General features: G+C 41.5%; 3 protein-coding genes across 4 annotated transcripts in view; all 3 read left to right on the forward strand.

The window, feature by feature from the left end:
* LOC139213826 (sodium channel protein type 2 subunit alpha-like) overlaps positions 1 to 9,767 on the forward strand; it is a 32,000-nt gene extending 22,233 nt beyond the window's left edge. Inside the window, exons 17-27 of the mRNA XM_070844482.1 lie at positions 1,839 to 1,956; positions 2,051 to 2,205; positions 3,622 to 3,795; positions 4,343 to 4,369; positions 5,690 to 5,812; positions 6,440 to 6,712; positions 6,889 to 6,942; positions 7,026 to 7,167; positions 7,455 to 7,555; positions 7,802 to 8,072; positions 8,516 to 9,767. Of these exons, the coding sequence (XP_070700583.1) occupies positions 1,839 to 1,956; positions 2,051 to 2,205; positions 3,622 to 3,795; positions 4,343 to 4,369; positions 5,690 to 5,812; positions 6,440 to 6,712; positions 6,889 to 6,942; positions 7,026 to 7,167; positions 7,455 to 7,555; positions 7,802 to 8,072; positions 8,516 to 9,747 (2,670 nt within the window). The 3' untranslated portion in view covers positions 9,748 to 9,767. The remainder of the gene's footprint in view (positions 1 to 1,838; positions 1,957 to 2,050; positions 2,206 to 3,621; positions 3,796 to 4,342; positions 4,370 to 5,689; positions 5,813 to 6,439; positions 6,713 to 6,888; positions 6,943 to 7,025; positions 7,168 to 7,454; positions 7,556 to 7,801; positions 8,073 to 8,515) is intronic.
* A 5,023-nt stretch (positions 9,768 to 14,790) lies between these two features.
* On the forward strand, positions 14,791 to 18,870 carry LOC139213829 (zinc finger protein ZFMSA12A). Of its 2 annotated transcripts, XM_070844485.1 has the most exons (7): positions 14,791 to 14,944; positions 15,545 to 15,747; positions 16,125 to 16,217; positions 16,306 to 16,398; positions 16,518 to 16,628; positions 16,740 to 16,872; positions 17,151 to 18,870. In XM_070844485.1, the coding sequence occupies exons 1-7, from the start codon at positions 14,941 to 14,943 to the stop codon at positions 18,512 to 18,514; spliced, it is 2,001 nt and encodes a 666-aa protein (XP_070700586.1). In that variant the 5' UTR covers positions 14,791 to 14,940; the 3' UTR covers positions 18,515 to 18,870. The 2 variants fall into 2 exon arrangements, with proteins under 2 accessions (XP_070700586.1, XP_070700587.1); XM_070844486.1 differs by lacking the exons at positions 16,125 to 16,217; positions 16,306 to 16,398; positions 16,518 to 16,628.
* Positions 18,871 to 19,231: 361 nt separating this feature from the next.
* LOC139213827 (zinc finger protein 665-like) lies at positions 19,232 to 24,481 on the forward strand. Its single transcript, XM_070844484.1, has 7 exons — positions 19,232 to 19,381; positions 20,184 to 20,386; positions 20,486 to 20,578; positions 20,911 to 21,006; positions 21,178 to 21,288; positions 21,399 to 21,528; positions 21,644 to 24,481. The coding sequence occupies exons 1-7, from the start codon at positions 19,369 to 19,371 to the stop codon at positions 23,518 to 23,520; spliced, it is 2,523 nt and encodes an 840-aa protein (XP_070700585.1). The 5' UTR covers positions 19,232 to 19,368; the 3' UTR covers positions 23,521 to 24,481.
* The last annotated feature ends 1,347 nt before the right edge of the window (positions 24,482 to 25,828 follow it).

The raw sequence follows: 25,828 nt of genomic DNA on the forward strand, positions 1-25,828 counted from the left end.
TAGCTCACAGATCAACATCGACTGAGCAAACTATAATTAAAGATATCCTTCAATATTTGGATACCGTTTTTTTGCATCCTTACTGAAAGTAAGATAAGAAGATTCTGAATACGACAGGAAAACATAATCTACCTACTTGCACATCTGGAGCGCACTAATTAACACGTTATACCTTATTGGTTCAATCCGTACAACAAGTGAAAAACACCACAACACGTTATGTTTTTTAAAGGGGGTTTTGTGCCTGACCATTCCTTGGCTGGCTGCATTAAGTCTTGCCATGACTGTGAGGTTGCACTTTGGTTTTGTATTGGTTTGGAGATATACTATGTTTATATACAGTGAGCTTCACAGCTGCTGCTAGGTGGTTTTTGTTACCGTTTCTAATCTTTGTGCTGAGCTAAGCAAAGCTGCAGGTGTTTGCTTCATATATACAGTGCAAGCATGAGAGTGGTATTGATGGCCTCATTTAATTCTCAGCAAGAAAGTGAATACATGTACTTTTGAAAATGTCCAACTATTCCTTTGATATTTGACATCCACCACCGTGCTTGTCACAGCTTTTAATCGAGTAATTGAGAAGCAATGTGCCTGACCGAGCGCATCAGTGTCATAAGCACCACACCATGGTGGGTGAAATTAGACTGATGGACCTGATTTTGTTTGGAGAAAACACATCCAAGTGAGGACAACATTGTTAGATGCTTCACTGGCTGATGTATGCCCTTCAATGGTGTCTAAGGCAAACACCCTTAAATAAAGCATAAAGAAATATTCATGAATATTGGCCAGGGATCAGGGGATTGTTTAGGTGGAGGTTGTGTCGCTCCTGTCCTCTCTGGCAGGCAGACAGCAGCAGGCCAGATGTGGAGCCAGGCCCTGCAGAGCAGATTATACTGACACAGCTGAGCGGAGCCAGGCATGGCCGGGCTGAGCTGAGCGGGCTGCAGTCTGGCGCTCTCTCTCCTCCTCTTTCCCTGCCGTGCTCCACACCACACCAGAATTAGGCCTCAGGGAAAATGGAAATGAAAAAAAAAGCCCTCCTCCAGCCCTCCATCAGCTTAACTGGGCATCAGCAGCTGCTCGGCAATAAAGGATATATTTTACACGTGAAGAGCTGCAAATACACAGAAAAGGTTGTGGTTGTGGTTATGAAGTTAGTTATGAATTGCTCACTTCACCATATTTTTAAAGTAGACCGTAGTCAGCCTCTGCGCACATGAATGCCAACTGCCTACACATTGAAATTATTATCAATTCATCATTGTGATATACAGCAGTCAATCCAAAACGCCTGCAGTGTACATTCTCCGCTCTGTCTTCAAGCACTAAGACAAGTGATGCTGGTAATCTGACCTCCAGGTCCTGTGGATGCTCTTTAATGCTGGATTAGACTTCGTACCGGTTTATAGGATTGAAGCTGCACCTCTGTCCTATAAATCATGTTAAATATGTTGCTGTTACAACACACGAAAATCTCATCAAAATTGTATTAAGGCTCAGAAGAGATTGAAAGGCAAGGCAGTACATCTAGGTGGACTAGCTTTGATGGGATCAATCCACACTGAATACAGGGCAGAAAATGCAGCTACACTGCTCTGTTTGGTTTGAAATTTATAAGCTTATTGCACCTATGGCCACACCCTAATCTGTGATGTCAGGTGTTTAGCCTTTGGCAGCTGATACAAAACGCATGCTAAATCTACCAAAACTGTGTGTCTATATTCTGTGTTATACACTGTTGCCATGTTCAGGTCTAGTGATGATTTAAATACATAAAATTAATAGAAATATAGGTCAGAAACTGTTTGGTAACAGTGGGACTTCTTACAACACAGGAGAAGGTCAGCCTGTCAGAGGGCAGCACGGTGGATCTGAGGAAGCCTGGAGATGAGATTGACAACCTATCGGAGCTGGCTGAAGAGAATATGGAGCCGGAGGAATGCTTCCCAGAATGTGAGAACTTGGAGTTATAACCCGAATAAATACACCATAGTTGTACCATCATGTGGTATAATCTGTGCTGGTTTGTTTTGGCCTTCTCGCTCAGTTTGCTCGAGGCACTGCCAGTGCTGTGACATCGACACCAGCCGCGGTCTGGGCGAGGCCTGGTGGAGGCTGAGGAAGACCTGCTACCAGATCGTGGAACACAGCTGGTTCGAGACTTTCATCATCTTCATGATCCTGCTCAGCAGTGGGGCTCTGGTAGGCATCATTAGAAAAATAAGATCATTATAAACTATCCTTAAATGAATGCAAAGCACTTTTTTTTGGAAACAATCCCTAAAATTTCAGTCCTGGTTGATTAGACAACACATCCCAAACAATCCTACAGGCTGGGAGCAGCAATCACTTCTTGAGCAGCTACTATACTGTCAGAAATACAACAGAAGAGCAACGAGAGCATCTGTTTGCAGTGCAGCCAAACAAACTGAGGTTGTGTTTAATAACAAAATCAGTCAGTAATCAGCTTATTACTATCATGCCATCGACATAGCGTCAGATTTCATGCAACCCACAGCAGGGCTGAGTGGTATGGGAAAATAATCTAATCTAATTTTTTTTAAACCAACGTTGGGATTACAATTCAGTTTCTGATCTTATTCACTACACACAATCAATAAATCATTCTATAGTAATCCCAACACAAGATTGGATACAGTAAAAATATAAACAGCTTTTTAATGTAGGCTTACGCATTTTGATGAAATGAGTTGAATTGATCCATCAATTGACATGAATAGCATCTTTATTTATCTACTGAATTTAAAACAAACCCTTCAACCACAGCACAATATTACATAACTTCAAGCCCTGTAAACCTGCAATATAATCATCATGGCTTAACTTTTCAATAAAATATGAAAAAAGAACAACAAAGCGCTGCAGGACAACAGGCCTGGTGTGAACATTAAAATATGAAAAATGAATATGAATCTTATTGATCTGCATTCAGTTACAGTAACACATCACTAGCAAACTTTAGTGCAGAAATATAAAAAAGTCTCAACCCCTGACCATGGCTCTGCCGCTCTAAACATATTTTGATCACTTAAAGCCTAATGGTAACATGTCAACGTGTTGAAATTTCGAAATAAAATCTCAATAACCCATCGTATGGCATTTTACAAGCTGTTTTCTCCATCTACTCTCGCTCACATATGGTACATGGAGAGTAGAGCAGGGTGTGTGCACGTGGAGACCACAGGATCAGGTGTTTCTCACCCTCTGGTTGGGTGAATTGTGTAGCATTAAAAATACAAAGTCTCTTTTGCAATTGCATTCTTTTACATCGCAGTGTTTGAATTCTATTAATCGTTCAGCCCACAGCACAAGTAGTTTTAAAGACCAAAGCTGTCTTGGATCCTTTTATTGTGACAGCAGCAGGGAATGTCAGGTTTGCACTAGCAGTAATGTACTACAGCTGTAGGAGAGGAACAGTAAACAGTGAGACTAAACAACAGTGAGATATCAAATAATAACGCTGGATTTACATACATGCATTGTTTTCTGGAATTCAAAAGCAAAACACAACTTTCCAGACAGTATCTTCAACAAACAGTAGTGGTGGGCTGTGGTGCTGTTGTGGTTTCTCACTCTGCCGTCCCTGTGCCGCTCCAGGCGTTTGAAGATATCTACATTGAGAAGAGAAAAGTCGTAAAGGTGGTGCTGGAGTCTGCAGACAAAGTCTTCTCCTACATCTTTGTGCTGGAGATGTTCCTCAAGTGGATTGCATACGGCTTCAAGAAATATTTCACCAACTACTGGTGCTGGCTCGATTTTCTCATCGTGGATGTAAGTGAACATTTTACCGTAGCCCAGGCGTTTTTGTTACTACATGAAAGGTAAATTATAAATCGCGTGTTGAGAATTCTGTAATCCCTCTCATTGTAGCTGAACTTAGCTTTTCATGTTTGTGGGATTTACAGCCTGGTAAGTGTCATATTATTCACAGGAAAGCACTTAACAGTAAATTTATGCTTTGCAATAACTGGCCACTTTGTTCACTGAAACCGTGCCTCCCTCCCACACCATCAGTTACTCCTGTTTAAAACACTTAAAACTCTAAATCAGGACCAGGATGAATTTACTAGAAAGATACAGATTTCTAAACCACAGACTGAATAGTTGTTACATTGTCCAGTTTTTACGTTTGATTTAATGCCAGGATTTCGCCAGACAAATTAAAAGAAATGCTCCAGCAATCGGGGTCATGTTACACTTCCTGTAAACTGTCGGGTAAAATGGGTGTGGCTCCGTAGTGTGTAGTCACCCAAAGTGGCCGGGGCGTGCAGCCCCAGGCCTGACTTGACCTCCTCTGATTTCACCTGCTGTTACACAGATTGCCACAGACCGCTCTATTGTTAGGGTAAGTTGTAGTTAGCAGGTCCCAGGTGAGTATGGGCTTCTGGGATTGGAAACTTGCATCTGCATCACAAATGCTTCTGTGTTTTCTTCACTCGTAAGTGCTTTCTGTTGTGATATCAAAAGCCACCGTCTTGTGTCCAAACAAATGCACTGCTTATGAAATGTGTTAAAATTTTTGTTGCGCTATAAAACTACTCAGCAGTCATTCCTTCAATCACTATCTTCAGGACCTTGGCTTTTATATCAAAAACAAATGCAGTGCCTTGTACTCTAAGGTTTATCTACAGAAGATCTGGTGTTCTCTACACAGCATATCAAACCTTAGAAATGCATGTCTAAACTGTTGTGTTTAATCAATGTTCTGAGTGTTATTTATTATGGCTGTTTAGAAGAAAAGACGAATCCTGTTGATCAAAGTACCACTTTACTTTCTTTTACTGTGTTTTTGTATTTTTCCGTCTGTAATCTCTTGGAGCCAAAGACTTCTCTTGTCCCCTGAATTAATTTTGAGTATCTTCTTTAGATATATTGGACAAACACATGTGTAAATTGACTTTTATAAAGAAATACACACCATTGGGACCTTATTGGTCCTAAATTGTTTTTAATTAACTTATTGGATCAATTGGATGCAAATTGGGAAATAAATTTGGCAAAGACAGATATAAATTCTTTATAAAACTCACTCTATTTGATATATATACATATTGCATATGCATATATAGCTGAGTATGCATGTATGGACACAATTTGTCTATATGTGCATACTTGTCTGTGTTTTGTCATCATCAATCATGACATGACTCTTCTTTCATCTTCTTAATCATGTCACTCTCATTCATAGCCATCATCCAAGGGCCATTCAACAGCGGAATACCATTTTGTTTTGTCTGTTTTGGATGTAGAATAGAGTGGAAGTCTAAATTTGCTAAAAGATGATACAACAACCAAACTAAATCTAAACCTCCAAAATAAAATCATTGTGTTCCTAACTGTGGAATGTCCCAAAATACACAAAAACTCTAAAATATGGCTCTTTAAATGTTTCCTTTAAATCTTTTAGTATCTTTTATTTTGTTATAAGTCATATGATAAAGTTAGATAATATGATAATAAAAGAAAATATATGCAGTTCCTTGACTAATGTGTTAATAAGACAATGTGATATTGCTTTGTTTACAACATTTTTGGTCTTCTTGTATTCTCAAGAAAATGTTGCTACTTTCCCCCCAAAGGTTTGAAAATGAACAAGAAGTGACTTACACATTTGAATTCGTTCTATGATCCTCACAGTTCACACGTGTCTCTGCGCTCCATATAGGTGTCCTTGATAAGCCTCATAGCAAATTCGCTGGGATATTCCGACTTTGCTGCGATCAAGTCCCTGAGGACCCTGCGGGCTTTGAGACCCCTCAGAGCTCTGTCCAGATTTGAGGGCATGCGGGTGAGAAAAACATTTTCTACACTGATGTCACATCTTTCTTATGCTGACAAGCAATTTGCCGATTAGTCTCAGGATTATTACCTCCCCCACGAAGGGTATGTTTTCATCCTAGTTTGTTCATTACTATGACAACTGGATCATCTCCTAGTTATAAAAAGATGTACATTTGGGAGTGACATAAAGTTCGGACTAAGGATATGGGACTTCCTGTGTTTTCTGATGATAGTTTTCAGCCATGCCAGAGGTGTCACAAGGTTGGTCGATTAATCGTTAAGTTGTTGGTCAGTTAGGTTTAGGGTGGGTTAGGGTTAGCATTGTAGTCACTCTGAGCATGTTAGTTTGCTGATGTCAGCATTTAGCTCAAAGTGCCGTCATACTGTCCCTGAGTACAGCCTCACAGAGCTGCTCGCATGGCTGTATGCTAATGTAACTTTGAATTTTACAGACATGGTTCGATTGTTTCCACTTAAATAGATTTATCCTTAAAATAAATTCAATTTCTCTGGTCTGTCCATGAATTGCTGAAAAACTCAAAGATGTGTGCGGTGATTCAGACATCTGACAGCAGGCTAGTAGAGCCCCTCTGTGCTGTGAGACTAACCTGTGTCTTAATCTGTTGTTCACCAGGTGGTCGTGAACGCTCTTATTGGAGCCATCCCCTCCATCATGAATGTGCTGCTCGTCTGTCTGATCTTCTGGCTCATCTTCAGCATTATGGGGGTCAACCTGTTCGCCGGCAAGTTCGGGAAGTGCGTGAACAGAACGGGCTTCATCCACAGTGTTGTTGTAGTCAACAACAAGTCAGACTGCCTCGCCATGAATGACACCCAGTTCTACTGGACAAAAGTGAAGGTCAACTTCGACAACGTGGGACTTGGCTACCTTTCCCTCCTGCAAGTGGTGAGTTTTATCTGCTGCATCGTTTGGAGTTTGCCAAATGTGCTAGACAGGCTTTTATTTAAGGATTGTGGAATTAATGTGATCATAATATTAGTTTTGTAATGTTTTTCATAGATAAAGTAAGTGATTCACAATGCAGTTCCCAGACAATAATGTTGTGTAATATTGTATTATAGGCTACATTTAAAGGATGGATGGAAATAATGCATGCAGCTGTTGATTCAAGAGGAGTAAGTATGTCTCCCTATGAGGAAGGCCTGCATAATAAACATGCCACAGTAACCAGCTGATGTATAAAACTGTTTGGTTTCAGGTGGAGGAACAACCCATCAGAGAAATTAACCTCTACATGTACCTCTACTTTGTCGTCTTCATCATATTCGGCTCCTTCTTCACTCTCAATCTCTTCATTGGCGTCATTATTGACAATTTCAATCAGCAGAAAAGGAAGATGAGTATTGAGCACACTGACGTCAGGCCTGGATCATTTGGTATTTGCAAGTAATTGTGAACCTGAACAAGATGACAGCCACTCAGGCTCAGTCACAAAGAACTACACAGTCATGGATTTTGAATATTTTACATATGTAATTCTCCAGGTAAAAGCAATTATGAAGAATTATATGCTAATAACTAACAAACCAGGTTTGCAGAAAACAGTCAGTTTTTGCGACTTTCTGTTAATAATCAAACAATTCTTTTAACATTCTGTAAAAATAATGGTGTTTTTACCTATACTTAGGTGGACAGGATATCTTCATGACTGAAGAACAGAAGAAGTACTATAACGCTATGAAGAAGTTAGGATCTAAAAAGCCTCAAAAGCCAATACCAAGGCCCACGGTAAAAAAAATAATATTTATAACTGTCCAATATCACACATTTTTCAGACATTCACACGTTAGAGTTAGGATTAGATCTCACATTTTAAAAACATCCTTACATACATGCTTGTATACTTTCTCATACCCGTTACACTTTGCATTAATAACCCATAGCACTGCATATTGTCCTGCCTGCTGACATTGTAGATAACATTGTACTAATAATGTTATATACCCTGACTGATTTGCCATTTGTATTTCCTAGAACATTCTCCAAGCCTTCTTCTTCGATCTGGTGTCCAAGCAAGCCTTTGACATCATGATCATGATGCTCATCATCATCAACATGGTGACCATGATGGTGGAAACCGATGAGCAGTCGGAGCGCAAGGAGTCCATCCTCAACAAGATCAACCTGGTCTTCATCGTGATCTTCACCACCGAATGCCTGATCAAGATCTTTGCCCTCCGTTGTTATTTCTTCACAGTTGCATGGAACATCTTTGATTTTGTGGTGATCATTCTCTCTATTGTGGGTAAGTACATGCCAAGAACTATTGGTTGATCTGTTGTTTGTTATCAGAATATCTTTTTAACATTGTGAGAAAGAGGATTTTCTTTTGGCCATCTGATGAATGTAAGCCCAATATTCATTCTCCTTTTGGCTCTGTCTCCACCAACACCTGAGAGAAATGTCTGCTTTTTAAATGCTCCACTGTTTCATTCAACTTTATCTGTCTGCTGTTCGGTGGCATAAGTTCGGTTTATTAGCACTTTTTTACTCAAATTTACTTCCTGCTGCAGCTGGAAATGAGGTTGAGGCATTAAGCTGTGTGCTGTAAAACCAAAACCTGAAGCTAAAACTTCTTCTGGGTTTTTCACCATCAGCAACCCCTTTTATATTGCACATAGTCATTTAAGTGCATGCATGGGCAATGAGACGGCTCTACTCTTGCCTTATCTTTCTCTGTCTTTTCAGGGATTGTTCTTGCAGACATCATTGAGAAGTACTTTGTGTCTCCAACCCTGTTTCGAGTCATCAGACTGGCAAGGATAGGACGTGTACTTCGACTTATACGTGCAGCCAAAGGAATAAGGACTCTACTGTTTGCCTTAATGATGTCCATGCCGGCGCTGTTCAACATTGGCCTCCTGCTTTTCCTCGTCATGTTCATCTATGCTATCTTCGGTATGGCAAACTTTGCCTACGTGAAAAAACAAGATGGGATTGACGACATGTTTAACTTTGAGACCTTTGGGAATAGTATGATCTGCCTTTTTCAGATCAGCACCTCGGCAGGTTGGGACAACCTCCTTAGTCCTATAATGGCCAGCTCCCCAGACGAGTGCGACGTTAACTTTGTCAACACTGGCACTAACACCCGGGGAAACTGTGGCAGCCCCTCAGTGGGCATAGCTTTCTTTGTCAGTTACATAATCATTTCTTTCCTCATTGTGGTAAATATGTATATAGCTATCATTCTGGAGAATTTCAGCGTTGCCACGGAGGAGAGTACAGAGCCGCTGAGCGAGGATGACTTTGAAATGTTTTACGAGGTTTGGGAGAAGTTTGATTCTGAGGCCACGCAGTTCATTGAGTTTTCCATGCTGTCAAACTTTGCGGACACTTTGTCGGAGCCGCTGCGCATAGCCAAGCCCAACAGGATCAAGCTGATCTCCATGGACCTTCCTATGGTCAGTGGGGATAGGATTCACTGCCTGGACATCCTGTTTGCCTTCACAAAGCGTGTCCTGGGAGAGTCCGGTGAGATGGATGCCCTCAAGCAGCAAATGGAGGAGAAGTTCATGATGACCAACCCCTCCAAGATTTCACATGAGCCCATCACTTCCACACTGCGCCGCAAACTGGAAGAGGTGTCAGCGATCGTCATCCAGAGGTGTTACAGGAGGCATCTGGTGCGCCGGCAGATGAAGCAGGCATCCTACCTCTACAGACAGATAAACTACGAGACTGTCGTGGATGTGGAGAATGCTCCAGAAACAGAGGGCTTGATAGCCTCCATGATACATCACTATGGACCTGTGGGGGTGGAAGTTGTACAGACAACAGAGGACACTGTAATGTCCTCACCACCATCTTATGAAAGTGTGACCAGAGCAGCCAGTGACCTCTCTGAGGTGTTCAGATCAAAATCCAGAGACTCTGAACTTGGAGAGCCTGGTGACAACTATGAGGAAACTTTTCTTTGAGACCTGATTGTGTGGAGAGTTTTGTGTGGGTTTTGTCTGTTTTGTTTACAACAGAGAATAAAGCTCAAAACAACTCATGGTCAAAGAGATTAACTTTTTTTAAATATATATATATATATACATATAAGCATATGTCAACAAAATATGCAATATTTTTAGGTAACTCACAGCCTCTGCTTCAATTGAACAACCCAGAAGCCAATTTCGTTACACATTTACCACCACAGTGAGAAGAGCAAAACTAAGTTTATAAAATTAAGACAATGTTTCAATGTATCATTAGCCTACACCTACAGTCACTTGATCTGCAGTTTTTTAACATAAATATGAAAAATACCAAACATCATCTCATTAGATTCTTATTTATAAGTAGAGCGTGTGGCAATATTCCTTATTTCCTTTTCTCAGACATAATTCAACTGTAGCCCAACAAAGTGTTTCATAGGCCAAACAGCACAGGTCGACTTCTTGGACCTGTGGTATCTGTCCAAGTTCAGTCTTTATGCCACCTGAATTTATTGTTGTTGTTAGCTCAATAGCTAGCTAGCTAATTAACTACTTTTCACTACAGATGACATTACTATTTATTATATTATTTATTTGCATTATTTCTAACAGACAACATAATTTGAGAGTTTTTGTGAGCAGATTCAAGCTGTAATCACTGACCTGGGAATGTGACAAAAAATTATATAAAATATGAAAAATATATGTGTCAAAATGGACTACAGGTTTTTCACATTTTCTTCAAATACAAATTATTTTGTGCTCATGGTTGTGCAGACGTTTTGACTCCGATACAAATTCCACTCTACAAATGCTCAGAGGTGTTGAAACACTTTAACAGCACTCTGTTTCACTGACACACTGACGCCACGCAGCTCTTAAACCTCCAAACTAAAAGCAGACTGGGAGTATTGAACTGCCTGACGGGCAATACGTGACTGTAGCTGCTATGAAGCTCTTATTCAAGTGTTAGGCCTACTAATATGATTTTAACCAAAGCTAACATTTGCTCATGATATTTCGCTATTTATCTTTCTAAGTGTTTAAATTGAAGAAAAACATAGAACTAATAGTAACAACGTAACCATATTCATGAATTGATAATAGTTTATAATGATTGGGGATGTGTTTTTTTTATTTATTAGTTGTGTGATCGATGAACATATTCCTTTGAAATGCACTTACGTTGACTGAATGAAGTTGGTTTATGCTTTATGTGACGATAGAGACATGGCACCTGCTTAGAATAGCATCAAGTGTATTCAAGTCATGACCCACATACATGAAAAGTACAATTTCTTACTGTCTCATTATTCAGTATACACCGTGACTAACATGAGGAAATATACTGTCATGTTACCTCTGTGGAAAACTCAAATTTCTAATTATTTTTGTCAAAAGTAGCACATCACAAGTTTAGCTTGTATTGATGTACTGAGTACGAAGAAGGGCTGTGTGTACTAATGATCCCTGAATTATGTGCCTGATTTTGATTGTCGTCCGCACACTTCTCTGAATCTCTTTAGACCATCTAATTGGATCTGATGGATGTGGGTTGGAAGAGCTGAAAGCTCATTTTGTAATTAACTGTGTAAAGAACTTTGAGGCTGTGTAATGTATGTAAAGCTGATTTTTACCTATTTTTTGTAATGTATTTATATTGAAAGACCATTTCAGTGACTCTCATGACAGCCATAACAAGATATGATCTTATTACATAAATATACTGTGTTCATTTTTATATAAAAGACTATATAAAACCTAATTGTCTGTGTTGCATTTAGGTTGATAATTTCATGGATTTATTTAAATGGTAATAAAACTCTTTTCCATATTTGTGGGTTTTCCAACTCTCTGTGCAGTTCAGATAGTTGGATGACACATGTTTTGGATTATCCTGAAAAATGTACGAGGGCTCTATAATCATTAGCAGATTGCCATTTACTTATTTCAACATTTAATATTTATAGATATGGTTTTGAATATGCTTTGTTGTAAAGAAAAAAAATTCAAAACTGTGCTGTGTCTCTCCATTTTCACATGAGGAACCAGTTAGCTGATTTGACCTCATTACAAGGCAGGGCGCAGCTAAATCTCTCTCTCTCTCTCTGAGTCCATGTGTATGAAAAAAAAACAGGACAGATGTGCACAAACCTCTGCATCTCCATGGCTGTGTGTCCCTGTGAGTGTATTGCCCTTTAAAGCTTGAATTTGTTAATAATGCCTCCACAAATGCAACACAATCACATAAAACCCCTCAACAACGTAGCTGATTGATGATTTCATCTATTCACAGGAGTGTGTTAGAGTAGAGACTCATGCACAAAGAAGTACTACGCAGTTAAGTCGTGGTGTGATTTGTCACCCAAAAAAAAGCTACTGTAGTCGTGGAAAAATCCAATAATTAATAGTGCACAGCCATAAAAACAAACAAACTGGAATCTTCATTTTTTCGTTATTTTTGTGTATGTTCCATCACTGTGACACAACTCTTCCTCCGCCAAGACGTCAGTCACAAAAATGTTTTATTACGTTTAGATTTCAGTGCCGAATTCAAGTGAATAGTTGAGCGCTGCCACATTTTCAGTTTGGAAAAAAATCATCAAGGGTGCCAATTTGGACTTAGCCCCAAAGAGATTTCCTCTCTCTGGTTGTCGGGGTGGTCAAATCCAACTCTGACCAGCTGGGATAGAGGGATAATCTGTGTGTAAAAAAAAAAAAATCACTTGTTTTAATTACACACTCACAAACACACAAATGCATGCGCCCTCTCTCTCTCTCTCTCTCTTTCTCTCTCTCTCTCTCTCTCTCTCCCTCTGTCTTTCACACACGTACATACAGTACACATGGATATACATGCATGAGAACACAACTACCATACACACGCACACACTATACTTTTGCCATCCATCCCCATAATAGACAGATGCTTACTTGAATTTAATTTGGGTTTGTGTGTGAAGTGCCAGAAAAATGTGACTTGACTGGATGTGACTTGGTAATTGATCTGATTTTTAAGCGTTTGGACATGTGGCGGAGATTAAAGGTTCATCAGAGAGAGCAAACATTTTTAAAAAGATTAAAAAGGCACTATGTCTAATTACAAAATGCACCAGCACACAGTAAAAGACAGCAATGTCAATGCAATGCATTACAAATTGTCTACATATATATATATATATAATGTGGACATGCTGAAGTCTAATACAGAAGATATTTGATGAACTGCCTGTATTTCATTTATTCAAATAACATTTAGTTAAGTGAAGGTCATCATGAGTCACATCGAGTCTCGTCATCATCAGTCAAAGAGGTCAAAGGGAACGCTGTTCATTTTCATTTTATTCATTCATTTTCAACACGATAGTCTTTATAATCTATATAGATGGTGTCTTTAAAGCCGTCCATCGCTGGAGTCGACTTAAACATGAGAAATTTATGAGCTACTCGAAGTCAATATATAGTATAGTATAGTTTGGGTAATCATTATTTACTATAGTTATTACTTTTTATTACTTTATTGTAATATCTATCTGTATCTATAAGTGCCCCACCATGTTCACCTGCTAGTTTTTAGAGGAAAAACAGCTACCTGATGAGGCTGAAAACAGGATGAACCACAACAATAAAGTTGTGGATGTAAAGTGGAAACAACTAGATGAAAAACCTCTATATATTGAGTTTACAAGCTACATTTGTTAAAATCTAAATTCAGAGTTACACTTTGTCTATATATTAGTTATGATTGCAAGTTGTTATGGTTGCAACTTGTGCTGCTGATTGGCTGTTGGCGATGACAAAGTAAAAACTGGGGTTGGCCTCACTAAAAAGGCTGAGAATCCCCAAAAAAGAGGAGTAGAGGAAATAGCCTTTTTAGGTACAAGAGGGCAATTGTGTCAGTCACCATGCACTGCGGGGATTTACTTGGTGTCATGGTGGCTAACGCTGCCCAGATGGTCTGATGAGGCAAAAATCTAATTACTTTTCCCCATGGTTCTTTTATTTGTGATTACTGGGCCTCCCATGATAGATAGTCTTCACTGCCACCACCAGGGGACTTGTGCATCTACAGATGAGTTTGAGTAAAACCAGATTCACCAGATTCAGAGTGTTGGCATCTTCACCCTGTGTCTAACTGGAGAACATGTGGTGGAGACTTCAGAGGCCAGAATGAACTTTTCATAAACACAGTAATGCTCACTTTAGATAGAAAAATAGATCCACTGCACAGTTACTAAAATTGATTAAACTAAAGAAATAGCCAAACTGAACAATGCTAAAAGAAGATGTAACACACAAACAAATCTTTGTATGATTTTTCCTGCTCTATTCAGTATGATCTTAGGTTTTAAATCAGTGTTACAGATATGAAGTCAAATGTAGGCTGCTGAACATGATTTTCCACATTTACATGTTTGTAAGTGTCTCTGGAAGTGGCTGATCTTAAAATGTACATGTCCACATTACGGCTACATTACTAATTTTTGCTCTTGTCAGACTAATGTATATTATCTTGTTAGCTTGTGATGATTAATGTGTACATCATTTTAATATCTTACTGTTATCTTGATTCTATTTTGTGTTATTGATCTTAATCTGGTCGGCGATACAGGTTATAAGTAAAGCTACGAAATAAATGCAGTGGAGTAAAACTGCAATATTTGCCTCTGAGGTGTAGTTGTAGGATTAAGTAGTAGAGGTTGCAGAAAATTATTGAACAGCAGCACTTGAGTAAAGAAGAATCAAGAATTGGGTCTACTTTTTGTTGTTGATTACTTTTAAATATGGTTACTTCCCCGCACTGCCTTTTCATGGTGAGAAATTGTGTTACTTTTATGTGGTAATCAATAATTAGTAATTCATCTGAGTCGGATAAGTTGAAAGAAACGATGGAAATGAGGAAATGACATGGAAACTGTACATCCCGAGCTACTATAGCTGTGTTTGGCTGAGGAAGCAGCAGACGGTGGGTGGCGCTAAAGCTACTGGATGTCACAGGAAATTTACCACACGAAGAAGAAGAGTCAGGAAGTGCTCGGCTGCCTGTGACAGCCAGCGAGAAGCGAACAGAGAAGTGTTGGATTAGAAACTAATTTTCACAACAAGTCACCACAGGAGGAAGAAACATTCAATTAGGACACACTCCTCAGTCTCAGTTACACTCTTGTAGCTCTGCGGGGGAATAAAATGGGTAACGTTTGCTATTTTGTTGGGCTCGTGTTGGTTTGTTTTGATGTTGTTAGCTTGCCTGCTAACAGCAACTTCCTAGCTTTGATTTACCAAACTAAGAGCATTCATAACATTTCCTGGAAATTTTTGATAAGATGTAACCCGAGGGAAGAAGCCGGTGCAGTTTGTACCATATTTATTTGTGCCACCTAAAGGGTTTCATGTAGTTGAGCTCTCTTTAAATCTCATTCTTACATTTAGGTTAAAATTCATTTTTCAAGAGAGACCAAGTCAAGAATGCAGCATTAAAACATATCTAAGCACACCAATAGGCTCAGAAAATCTACTACTATATTTAATATCAAAGAATAAAAACAACTAATACTTCATGCAGTTTTTGCTACTGCTGTCACACGTTATGTGGTTTATATGACTGCTGTCTGATCTAAAGCTTATGTGTTAAAGGATTAACAGGCCACTGTGCTTATTACCTCAGTATAACTCTCTGCCACTAATGGGGAGACTTTACATCATGGTATAGATACTTTGTGTGTCTGATGGGAGAGTGCAATATTTCTTCCACTTTAACAGTAATGCCACAGTCACCTCCTCCTCATTGCAGAGAGTCCCCAGCCCCTGTCCTCTCTGAGGCTCCTGGTTCCACCTCTGCGGATGATGTCAGCTGTGATGTGGGAGGTGGTTCGTCTGAGGAACACTAAGCATTATAGGAAAGTGGAGGAGTTTGTGCTCTTGGTAACTGAAGCCATCCCTGACGTCTTGACAGACAGGCAGACCAGGCTGCTCACCCTGGGCTTAAGAACAAAGGTAGATTACACACATGTGCTATATATTAACAGTCTGTTGGCTCATTTTCAGCAGATGTGAGCTTTAAGATGGAATATGTGTATCATGCCGACCTATCTTTCGTTGCTAATATATGTCTGATGGAGGAAGTGCGGTTTTTTTAATCTTTTTACGAGGATTATGTTTCACACAGCGTCTAACCATGTAGTGCAAAACAGAATGAAAGCATCATTGTTGAGGAGATAAAAAAAAAAAAAGACTCAAACACAAGAAACACATCTGTAAATCATATTCTGCTATCACTGTGTTTTAGTACACAAGCAGAAAGTAACATGAACAGTGAAGAGCTGGCTGAGTTTTAGTACTTGTCAGTGACTCTTGCTCAATGTCTTTTCCAGATGACATTACAGATGTTAAGTACTGAACAGTCAGAGGATCTCAGAGGTGTAAAAAAACTCTTGAACAACCTTCTGCCATCGAGCTTGAAACAGGTGTGTGACTTTTTCGATTGTGGACAGTGAATGATGTCTGTTTAGTAAGCGTTATGCTCATTTCAGATGTGTATATTTTACTTGATAGGCTGATCCAGGAAATGAAGCTCTTGAAGCCAACTTTGTTAGACTCATTCAAAGACTCCTGGAGGACCCAAAAGGGAGAGAACACTTCCTCAAGGTGTGTCTCTCTCTGCTTTGGCCCCAGTGTTACTCTGGACATGAAAAAGAGCAGTTTCATTGATTGTCAAATGATGCAGAAACATGAGGTTTTACATGTTAAAACTTTCCACTTGACAGAATGTGTTTCCTGTGGAGTATGGGCCTGATTTTGATACAGCTCTGGAGACACTGGTTTGTCAGTTCTTCACCAGACTGGAAGGGCTGCTGCTTATACCAGACTTTAAGCAGGTCAGGGCAGCATCTTATGCCAGGAAAATTGCAGTTTATATTTCATTTCCAGAGATTGGTTTTTGTCTGGCTCCAGTTTGTCAAAATAATGGTTTTGTGTGTTTGGTAAAGACCGCAGTGTGGATCAGTGACACCCCCTCTGTGCTGGAAGAGTACACGCAGTGTGTATCTAAGCTCGATGACATCAAAGTGCTGCTCAGAAGCAGGATCCACCGTGGTAAAATGACCAGAATGGATACCAGTGGTAAGTCTGTCTACATGGGATGCCAGCCAGGTTTTTTATTAGCAGATTTGTGCTGAAACACTCATAAATAGTAGAGTGATTTATCAGGCTAAAGTGCCAAATATTTGCTGGCTTGTGAAATGCAAACATTTTCTGTTTCTTCATCAATGTAAATTGTAAACTGATGTGACTGATATGATTGGTACAGAATGGTCTACAGATGAATTGGTAACCACTTTGAACTAGAAGAAATGTAAATAAGTAATTCTCTCACTTTTTTACTTTCTCTTTTCAAACAGCGTCCTCCCCTTCAGAGCAGCGGCTCTTCTCATCACTATCGCTCCCTGCTTCAATGCAAGAGGCCAAAGATGTGGAATGTAACATGCAAACGTTTGACAACCAAAGAGAATCTGAGGATTCGGGGGTACAGGATGCAAGGTGGCCATCTGAGGAGGGAACTAACTCCCTGGACAGCAGCAATGCAGAGCAAACAGCAGGCGGGAGATACAGTGACAGCACTCCTGATGCTCACGTCGCGGAGGAGTGCGATGACGGAGCTTCAGCCACTGGCAGAGCTCCCTCCACATCTGCCCAGAGTCCTGCGCTGTCCGGCTCCGTGATCGGCGCTCCACGGCAGAGAGTTGCACACAAATGCCCTCAGTGTGGAAAGTGCTTCATCTACCGCTATGAGCTCCTGGAGCACCAGAGGCTGCACACTGGGGAAAACCCTTACAGGTGCTCTCAGTGCGGGAAGGCCTTTAGGAGGACTTCTGACTTGTCAACTCACAGGCGGACTCAGTGCGTGAAAGCAGCTTATATCTGCATCAAATGTGGGAATAGCTTTCAATCTATACAGGACAAATTTAGACACCAGTGTGTTCATAGTGTCCAAAAGTTTGACTGCTCTCAGTGCGGAAAAAGCTTTAAGAAAATGCACCTGCTGGGCAAGCATGAGCTGACTCACACACACAACCGTATCTTCACGTGCAGACAGTGTGGGGAAGTGTACCCCACTATGAGTGAGCTGAGATCCCACCAGAAGATTCACCCTCCCGAGCTGTCCAATCAGTGCGTGCAGTGTGGGAAGTTTTTCAGCTCGGTTGCCTGTTTGACAGCCCACGAGCTGCGTCACAGGCAACAGAGAACGCAGATATGCGCACGCTGTGGCAAAGCTTTCAAGAACAAACATGACCTGAATCTCCACATGCGCAGCCACACAGGCGAGAGGCCGTTTCAGTGCACGTACTGCGGGAAACGTTTCTCTGTGTCAGGAAACCTGAACATACACATAAGGACCCACACGGGCGAGAAACCGTACCTGTGCTCTGACTGCGGCAAGGCTTTTGTTTCGGCCGGCGAGCTGCAGATACACAGACGCACCCACACGGGGGAAAAGCCATACAAGTGCACTGTGTGTGGGAGGGGATTCACCATGGCGAGCAAGGTGACACTCCATATGCGCGTTCACACAGGGGAGCGCCCTTATGTGTGCTCTGAATGTGGGAAGGGCTTTTCACGTGGAAGCGAACTGAAAAAACATACCATGAACCATACAGGGGTTCGACCGTATGCTTGTCAGCTGTGTGCAAAGACTTACACATGCCTCAATCACCTGAAGAGACACCTGAAAACTCACAGTGTAGTCCAAAACCAGTTGGTCTAACTCCATTGATTACCATATGCAGTTTTTTCAGATGAATATTGCATTATGCAACCAGCCTGTATTGACTGTTTTACACTCACCCTCTATGTAAAGGACTACGTTTCTAAAGTTCTTGTTTCACAGACTCATCCTGACATTTAATTGTATTACTTTTGTCGTCTGATGTCCTAAAATCAGTGTTAAAAGGGTCTCTAACAAATCACACAACAGCAAACGATAAATCACAACAAGGCTACTGGTTGGTTCTTGACATCAGTACGATTCATACTTGCATCCAACTGGAAATATCCTGCAGTGGTCTCCAGTGATATCAATACTCTCATGTTTGTGATTTCTAATCATGATGATAATAAAACTGAAAGAAATACACTTAAAAATAAAGCTCCTGTAATCCTTTATAGAGTTTCTTAAAAGTAGAAAATAGAATTATTTCAATGACAGTAAATCTTTTGTAAAGTTTTTACAGATTGTCATTGAAAACCTTTTACCTTACAGCTATCTTGTGATTTTTAAGATATTACAAAAACAAGAGAGATGAAAGAAAATCCAGTTTATAAATTGTAAATGTTGCTGTTAAGATTTAGTTCTTTAACTGTCCGGAGAGGCGGTGCATCTCATTTTGACAGTGGAGTGAGTGAGAATCGCCGCCTCCGGGCTGCCCCGTAAGAGAAATCAAGCCTCCCCGTTGGAAGCTGACAGTGACTGGGCCAACGCTCCCCAGAATGAACAACGTGTTTCAGGAAGAAGTTGGCGCCTGAGGCCCCGTATGCTGTTAGCTAGCACGCTAACCGAAGCTATGAGAGAGATTTCAACGTAACGATTTTTCTCTCAGTTGTTTATGTCAGAATTCCACAATGAACGACATGGGTACGTATTATTTTGCGAAGCTCGGCAAACCGATATATTTTTCGGTTCAAATGAGGCTACACGAATAGCTAAAGCGAAGGATTAGCCGAGGCTCCACAGGCCTCGACTAATCCCTGGAACAAGAATTGGTTTCCCCATTAATAAGCCGGTTTTACCAGGCAGCATTAGCGGCCTTCTGGCTAGTCTGGTAACGTTTGCTAACGCTTTGCCTTGGCCACAAACAACAACCTTTACCTCGACTTTAAAGGCGTTTTTAAAATGTGTCAAACGCAACACAACTGTTCAGTCTTTTTGACTAACGTTATGCTACCAGGTAGCTGTTTCTGAGCGGATACTGTTCAGTATATTGGCTAACGTTACTCACTATGTGATACATCCCCTGTGCACAGTGTGCGGTGCAGTGTAAAAACACTGAATATGCTTGGTTTAGCATTTCAGGACTATTCCAACATTAAAGGTAGTAGCATGCTATAAGTGTACGTGTGCACACAGGCTTGGTGCATTAGATAACAGCATCCTGTAGGGATGTAATTCACACTTTTGTTTGTGCATCCTAATGGAAAGTATGCAGACTTTAAAGTTACATGCCGTACTAATGAGGAAATGCTTTTCTAGTCTCTCATCAGCACTGGAGTCTGCTCCTCTTCCTCCTAAAAAGTTATATAAAGTTAAAGAAGCATTAAATCTAATCTCTAAAACCTCAACATCTTCTCCACCATCAAAAATTAACATATTTCTAGTGAACTGCGGGCATGTGTAACAGAGGTTTCAAGGTTCCCTAATTTCTAATTTCTCTTTCAAGAATTCAGTGTCCCCCTGTCCTCTCTGGCACTCCTGGTCCCACCACTTCGCCTGATGTCAGCAGTGATGTGGGAGGTGGTCCGCCAGCGGAACATAAAGCACTATGGGAAACTGGAGGAGTTTGTGTCCATGGTAACAGATGCAGTTCCTGAACTGATGAGCAAAAGAGAAGGGAGGCTGCTCTCACTGGGCCTGAGAGCAAGGGTAAGTGTTTGGAAATGTGTGGTCCATCACCGACTCACAGAAGAGACCAATAAAAAGGTGTTCTGGAAACATTAAAATCATGAAATACATTTCCTCCAGACAACTCTTGAACTGTTGCGTTCTGAACACCCCGAAGATCTCAAGGCTGTTGAGACACACCTCAACCGAATCCGATCTTCTTGCATTGAGGAGGTGAGTGTTTATATTGGCTGATTGTATAACTGAAAGTTAACGAGTCCATTAAATAGTCGATCCAATTTATTGACTGGTTCCCACTTCTCAAATGTTGGGATTTTCTGCCTTTTTCTCTCTTATATGACAATATCTTGGATATCACTGAGTTTTTGATTATGTGCATGTTTCACTATTTCCTGATATTTTATTGATTAAACAAAAAAATTCAGCAGATTGAGCAATAATGAAATCATTTTAGTTGCAGCCCTAGTTTGTTGTTTCATGTCTTCTTCATATTCATGTGATATTTCATTTGTCTAAAATCATCCGTGTTTTGTTTTCTGACCCAGACAAATGATCCTGTAATTGAAGCACCAGAGGCGAACTTTATGAAGCTGGTACAAGGCCTCATTGAAGACACTGATGGCAGAGAACACTTCCTCAAGGTAAAATGAATATTTTATTTAGAAGATCAATAATAAGATCTCCCAGAATTCAAATGATCGAAATCCCTTTCCTTATCACAATTTTACCTGACAAAATGTGAGAAATGTCTGATCATGAAGGATAATGCACATGTGCTGAGGGTGTCTGGCTGTTTCTCTCCCGTCTGGCAGAATGTGTTTCCGGTGGAGTACGGCCCTGACTTCGACACAGCACTGGAGACCCTGGTTTGCGAATTCTTCACCAGACTGGAGGAGCTGCTGCCAATACCAGATTTTAAACAGGTGCAAGGGCTGTTTCTGAGCGATTAGAAAATAATGTCATTCAATAGGAGCACTCCCAGCTTGAAATCAAAATGTCTCTTTTTTTTTTTTTTTGTGCTTGTCTTGAATAGACTGCATCCTGGATCAGTGCTGCCCCCTCTGTCCTAGAGGAGTACATGCAGTGTGTCTCAAACGGGGATGATCTTAAATTTCTTCTCCAAAGCAAACAGTGCCACGGGAAATTGGCTAAAAGTAGTGTTGGTATGTGCACAATCTACTACATACTACTGAACATACAGTGTACTAGTTGAAGAAGACGGAGTCAGTTGTATTAACACTTTGTTGTTGTCATTTGCTCCTCATATTTTCCCTGCAGCTCCGTTTCAGTCAGATGATCTTCTCATTCCCTCTCTGTGTCTCCCTCCATCGCTGGAAGTGGCCATCGCTTCCCACCCGAGCGGTTGTGATGATGAAAATAACGACGTTCCTCAGATCGTCATGTTCGATGAGGAACTGTCCACGAACCCTTCCACGTCAACCGACTTCCCCGAATCACCAAAAAGGCCCGACATCTCGTCGTCTCCTCGAAGGAGGCAGCAATCTGCGATGCACAAGTGCCCAGAGTGTAACAAGTGCTTCAAGCATCAGTCCGTCCTCATCGAACACCGGAGGGTCCACAGTGGGCTGCAGCCCTACAACTGCTCTGAGTGTGGGAGGGCTTTCAGAACAGCCACTCTGCTGGCGGGTCACAGGCTGCGGAAATGCAAAAACGCTGCATATCTCTGCATTAAGTGTGGGAACAGTTTTCCAACCTCACTGGACAAATTCAGACACCACTGCCCAAAACGGGGTCGTAACCACGATTGCGGGCACTGCGGAAAGAGCTTTCAAAAGTCTAGCAGCTTAAAGGAACACCTGCTGACTCATGTCCAAAGCCGCCTCTTCAAGTGCAGTCATTGTGGGGTAGGTTTTTCAGGCATCGGCGACCTGAAGTATCATCAGCAGGTAGATCATGATAAGCCTTATCAGTGTAAACAGTGTGGAAAGAGCTTTATCTCCTCCAAGTGTCTGGCCAAACATCAACAACGGCATGAAGAGGTCGGTGAGATGGAGACCGCCAAATTAATGAGTGGAGGTAAACACAGGAAGGGTGGCTCCATTCATCGGACTTCGTCCACATCTATGTCCTCCAGGAAAACATCTGTCAAAGCCGTCTACCCAAGAGGACGAGTCACGCATAACTGTCCACTGTGTGGAAGGAGCTTTAAGTATCGGTTTGAATTTCTGGAACACCAGAGGTTCCACACTGCGGTGAAGCCTTACAAGTGCTCTCAGTGTGGTAAAGCCTTTCGCACAGAAGCTCACCTGTCGGGCCACAGGAAGAGAAAGTGTAAAAATGCTTCCCACATTTGCACCAAGTGTGGATGTCAGTTCAGGTCTATTAGTGAGCGGGTCAGGCATCAGTGTGTCCAGCTGCTGACAAAATACGAGTGTTCTCATTGTGGAAAAACGTTCAAAATGGCCCACCTGCTGAGGAACCATCAGATGAGCGAGCACCAGCTCCCCTACAGCCCCAACCATCGCTTCAGGTGCAGATACTGTGATGAGACTTTCCCTGGCATCAGCGAGCTGAAGTACCATCAGAGAGTTGACCATGAGAAACCTTATCAATGTCAGGAATGTGGCAAGTGTTTCCTGTCTGAAAAATGCCTGGCCAACCACGAGCTGCGCCACAACGATGACCGACCGGAGAGCTGTCTCGTCTGTGGCCGCGGCTTCAGAAACCGCTACGACTTGAAGCAGCACATGCGCACTCACACAGGAGAGCGGCCTTACCAGTGCACTCACTGCTCCCAGTGTTTCTCCACAGCAGGAGGACTGAGGAGTCACACCAGGGTTCACACCGGCGAGAAGCCGCACATTTGCCCAGATTGTGGCAAAGCCTTTTCCCAGATGGGTGCAATGCGCACCCACAGGCTCACCCACACAGGAGAAAGACCCTTCAAGTGCACAGTGTGTGGCAAAGGATTTACTATGGCACACAAGGTAACAGTTCACATGCGTGTGCACACAGGAGAGCGGCCGTACGTGTGCTCTCAGTGCGGGAAAGCCTTCTCAGATGGAAGTGTGCTGAAGCAGCACATGCTGAACCACTCAGGGGTGCGACCGTACCACTGCCAGATCTGTCCCAAGACCTACACCTGCCTGAACCACCTGAGGAGGCACCTGAAAAGCCACTCCAACGTGAACTGAGTCTCTTACACATACCAAGACACTGCATGTGGCAGTTAGGCTACTAACATTGCAACGGACCAACTAAACCAAGCAATACATGGAGGATGATAGAATGATGCTGTACAGTTGCTGTTGAAATTGAAGTGACAAGTTCAGTTTCCTCTTCACTGTAAAGTAAATGTAATCACAATAGCCAATTATCAAGGACTACGAACGCTTAAAGGATTACTTTGACATTTTAGGGATCACACTCATTTGCTTTGTTGCCAATAGTTGGAGCAGAGTGATGCCACTCTTTACTTGTGTCCACTGCTGCGCTGGAACCAGTAGACTGTTAGCTTAGCACAAAGACTGGAAGCAGGGGGAAATAGCTAGCCTGACTCAGTCCCAAGGTATCAGAAATCTGCAAAGAAGTGGTCTGTTATGTATTACATCAGTCATTCTTACACTCTGGTGTTAGTACAGATAAACGAAGACCTCAGTCAGGCTAGCTGTTTCCAGGTTGTAGCTTCATTTTGAAAGGACAAATACGAGAGTGGCATCCCTCTTCTCACCTAAGGCTCAGCAAGAAAGTGTAAAGGCTTATTCCACAAAATGTCAAACCGTTTTAACATCAGCACAAGCAAATGGTCCGTTCTTTTCCTTCATTCCCTACCAGGCTGTTGAACTTTGAGCTTTTTTTTTTTTTTTCTTACATCAGTTTCTTAAGCATGAATATGATTGGATGTTATTCTGGTTATTTTTTGGGTGAGATACTGTATGTTCAGAAGCTGTAATATTGATGAAAATATATTTTTGGAAAGGCCTCAACAGTAATAGAAATGAAATGTTAGCTCTCTGTAAATACGCTGAAAGACAAATTATTGTGAGAGTGCAAAGTTAAGATAATGGCACCGTCTATTTCAACATGACATATTCCTGTAGGCCTTTTATATTCCCCACTATGGTTTGCAAAGTTTGTGAATTTCAAATTAAATGACCGTGGTTATATTTTGTGCATGCTGAATTTATTTAAAAGAGGAAAACGTCTGTGAGAATTCTCAGACAAAGTGAGGATGGTATTTAATTTGCTATCAGAAGAACAGGTTTCACTAGAGGGCAGTGGGTGACCATTACCCCCCCCCCCCAAATAGAGATTGATGAGGGACTGATACAGCGGATGTTGGTTTGGCCCATTTCCTGTCATTAACCCTGCTTGGCGTGATTCAGAATCTTGATTAGCCTGCAATTTCCTGATGTTTCGACCGGAGCCTGGCTGATCCTCACGTGGTTTAAACCGTGACAAAGAAAATTTTGTTCTGTGTGTGTGGTGCCACTTCAGCCCAGTTTAGCCCACAGTAAACTTCAATCCAAACCACTATTCCCAGTACCTTGGATGATAACTTGGACCTCAGGCAGACGATGTCTTAAGTCATATCCTAACAGGCGCTTTGTGGTTAATCTCTTCCGTCTGTGCTGCGCTGACTTGCATGTTTTCTCTGGAAGAGAGAAGCTGTTTTTTTGTTGTTTTTTTTCTTCACCCTCAGTTTCTCCCTTGTTCCATGCTTATGTTTCATCTCACCCGTGGTCATTTATGCATATTAACTTTTAAATCAAATTCTCTCAAACAAACCCAAATCTTTGCCATTCACATGGAAATCAAACCCAAACATGAATGTGGTTCATGTTGAATGTTGCAAGATGTTAAAAACCACCAACAGTACAAACCCGTTACAAGGCTGGAGACACAGGCTGTACTCAGCACTATTCCCTCCTCCTCTCTGACTCAGAAATGCTGCTAATCTTCTCCACTGAACATCGGGATCCTGTGGAAACTCGTGCTACATCCTGTCTGCCAACAGGCTGTGCCCAAGACATTATGCAGAACCTCTCAGCTTTAGGAAGCGAGCGTGTTCTGAATTTCTTTATACACATCGTCGCCCTTTATCTGGACCTTTTAAGGACATTCTCCATATTTGTGTCCTCTGGATGAAAGATAATGACTTGTTAGTGATCTCGGTCCCACTTGCCACTTTCAGGACCTTTTGAAAAGACCAAAAAAGTCCCTTTCTTTGAACGAAATTGCTAAACAGTCACCACTGCCTGGCAAATTATGGAGTAATACAATTTTATGGAGTAATGCGCTCCTGACGAAAGCATGTATTGAAACATCTCACAATGCATGCATCCCAGTTTATACCCGCCCCACCCCTGCCAAAACTGCACCAGATTTACTATGAGAGCTTGCTAATAAACACAGATCATTACCAGATGTCCCCCCCCCCCCTCCCCCACCTCCTCTTTTCATCCCTCCTTTTCTCCCTTCTTTCCTTCCGCACAAATCCAC

This window comes from Pempheris klunzingeri, chromosome 15 (genome assembly GCF_042242105.1).
Source record: "Pempheris klunzingeri isolate RE-2024b chromosome 15, fPemKlu1.hap1, whole genome shotgun sequence".
Lineage (NCBI taxonomy): Eukaryota > Metazoa > Chordata > Actinopteri > Acropomatiformes > Pempheridae > Pempheris > Pempheris klunzingeri.

Coding starts and splice junctions, on each gene's coding strand:
- LOC139213829 (XM_070844485.1), top strand. Junction 16,399..16,517: donor GGAGAGAACACTTCCTCAAG/GTGTGTCTCTCT, acceptor TCCACTTGACAG/AATGTGTTTCCTGTGGAGTA. Junction 16,873..17,150: donor GACCAGAATGGATACCAGTG/GTAAGTCTGTCT, acceptor CTTTTCAAACAG/CGTCCTCCCCTTCAGAGCAG.
- LOC139213827 (XM_070844484.1), top strand. Junction 21,289..21,398: donor CAATACCAGATTTTAAACAG/GTGCAAGGGCTG, acceptor TGTCTTGAATAG/ACTGCATCCTGGATCAGTGC. Junction 21,529..21,643: donor ATTGGCTAAAAGTAGTGTTG/GTATGTGCACAA, acceptor TTTTCCCTGCAG/CTCCGTTTCAGTCAGATGAT.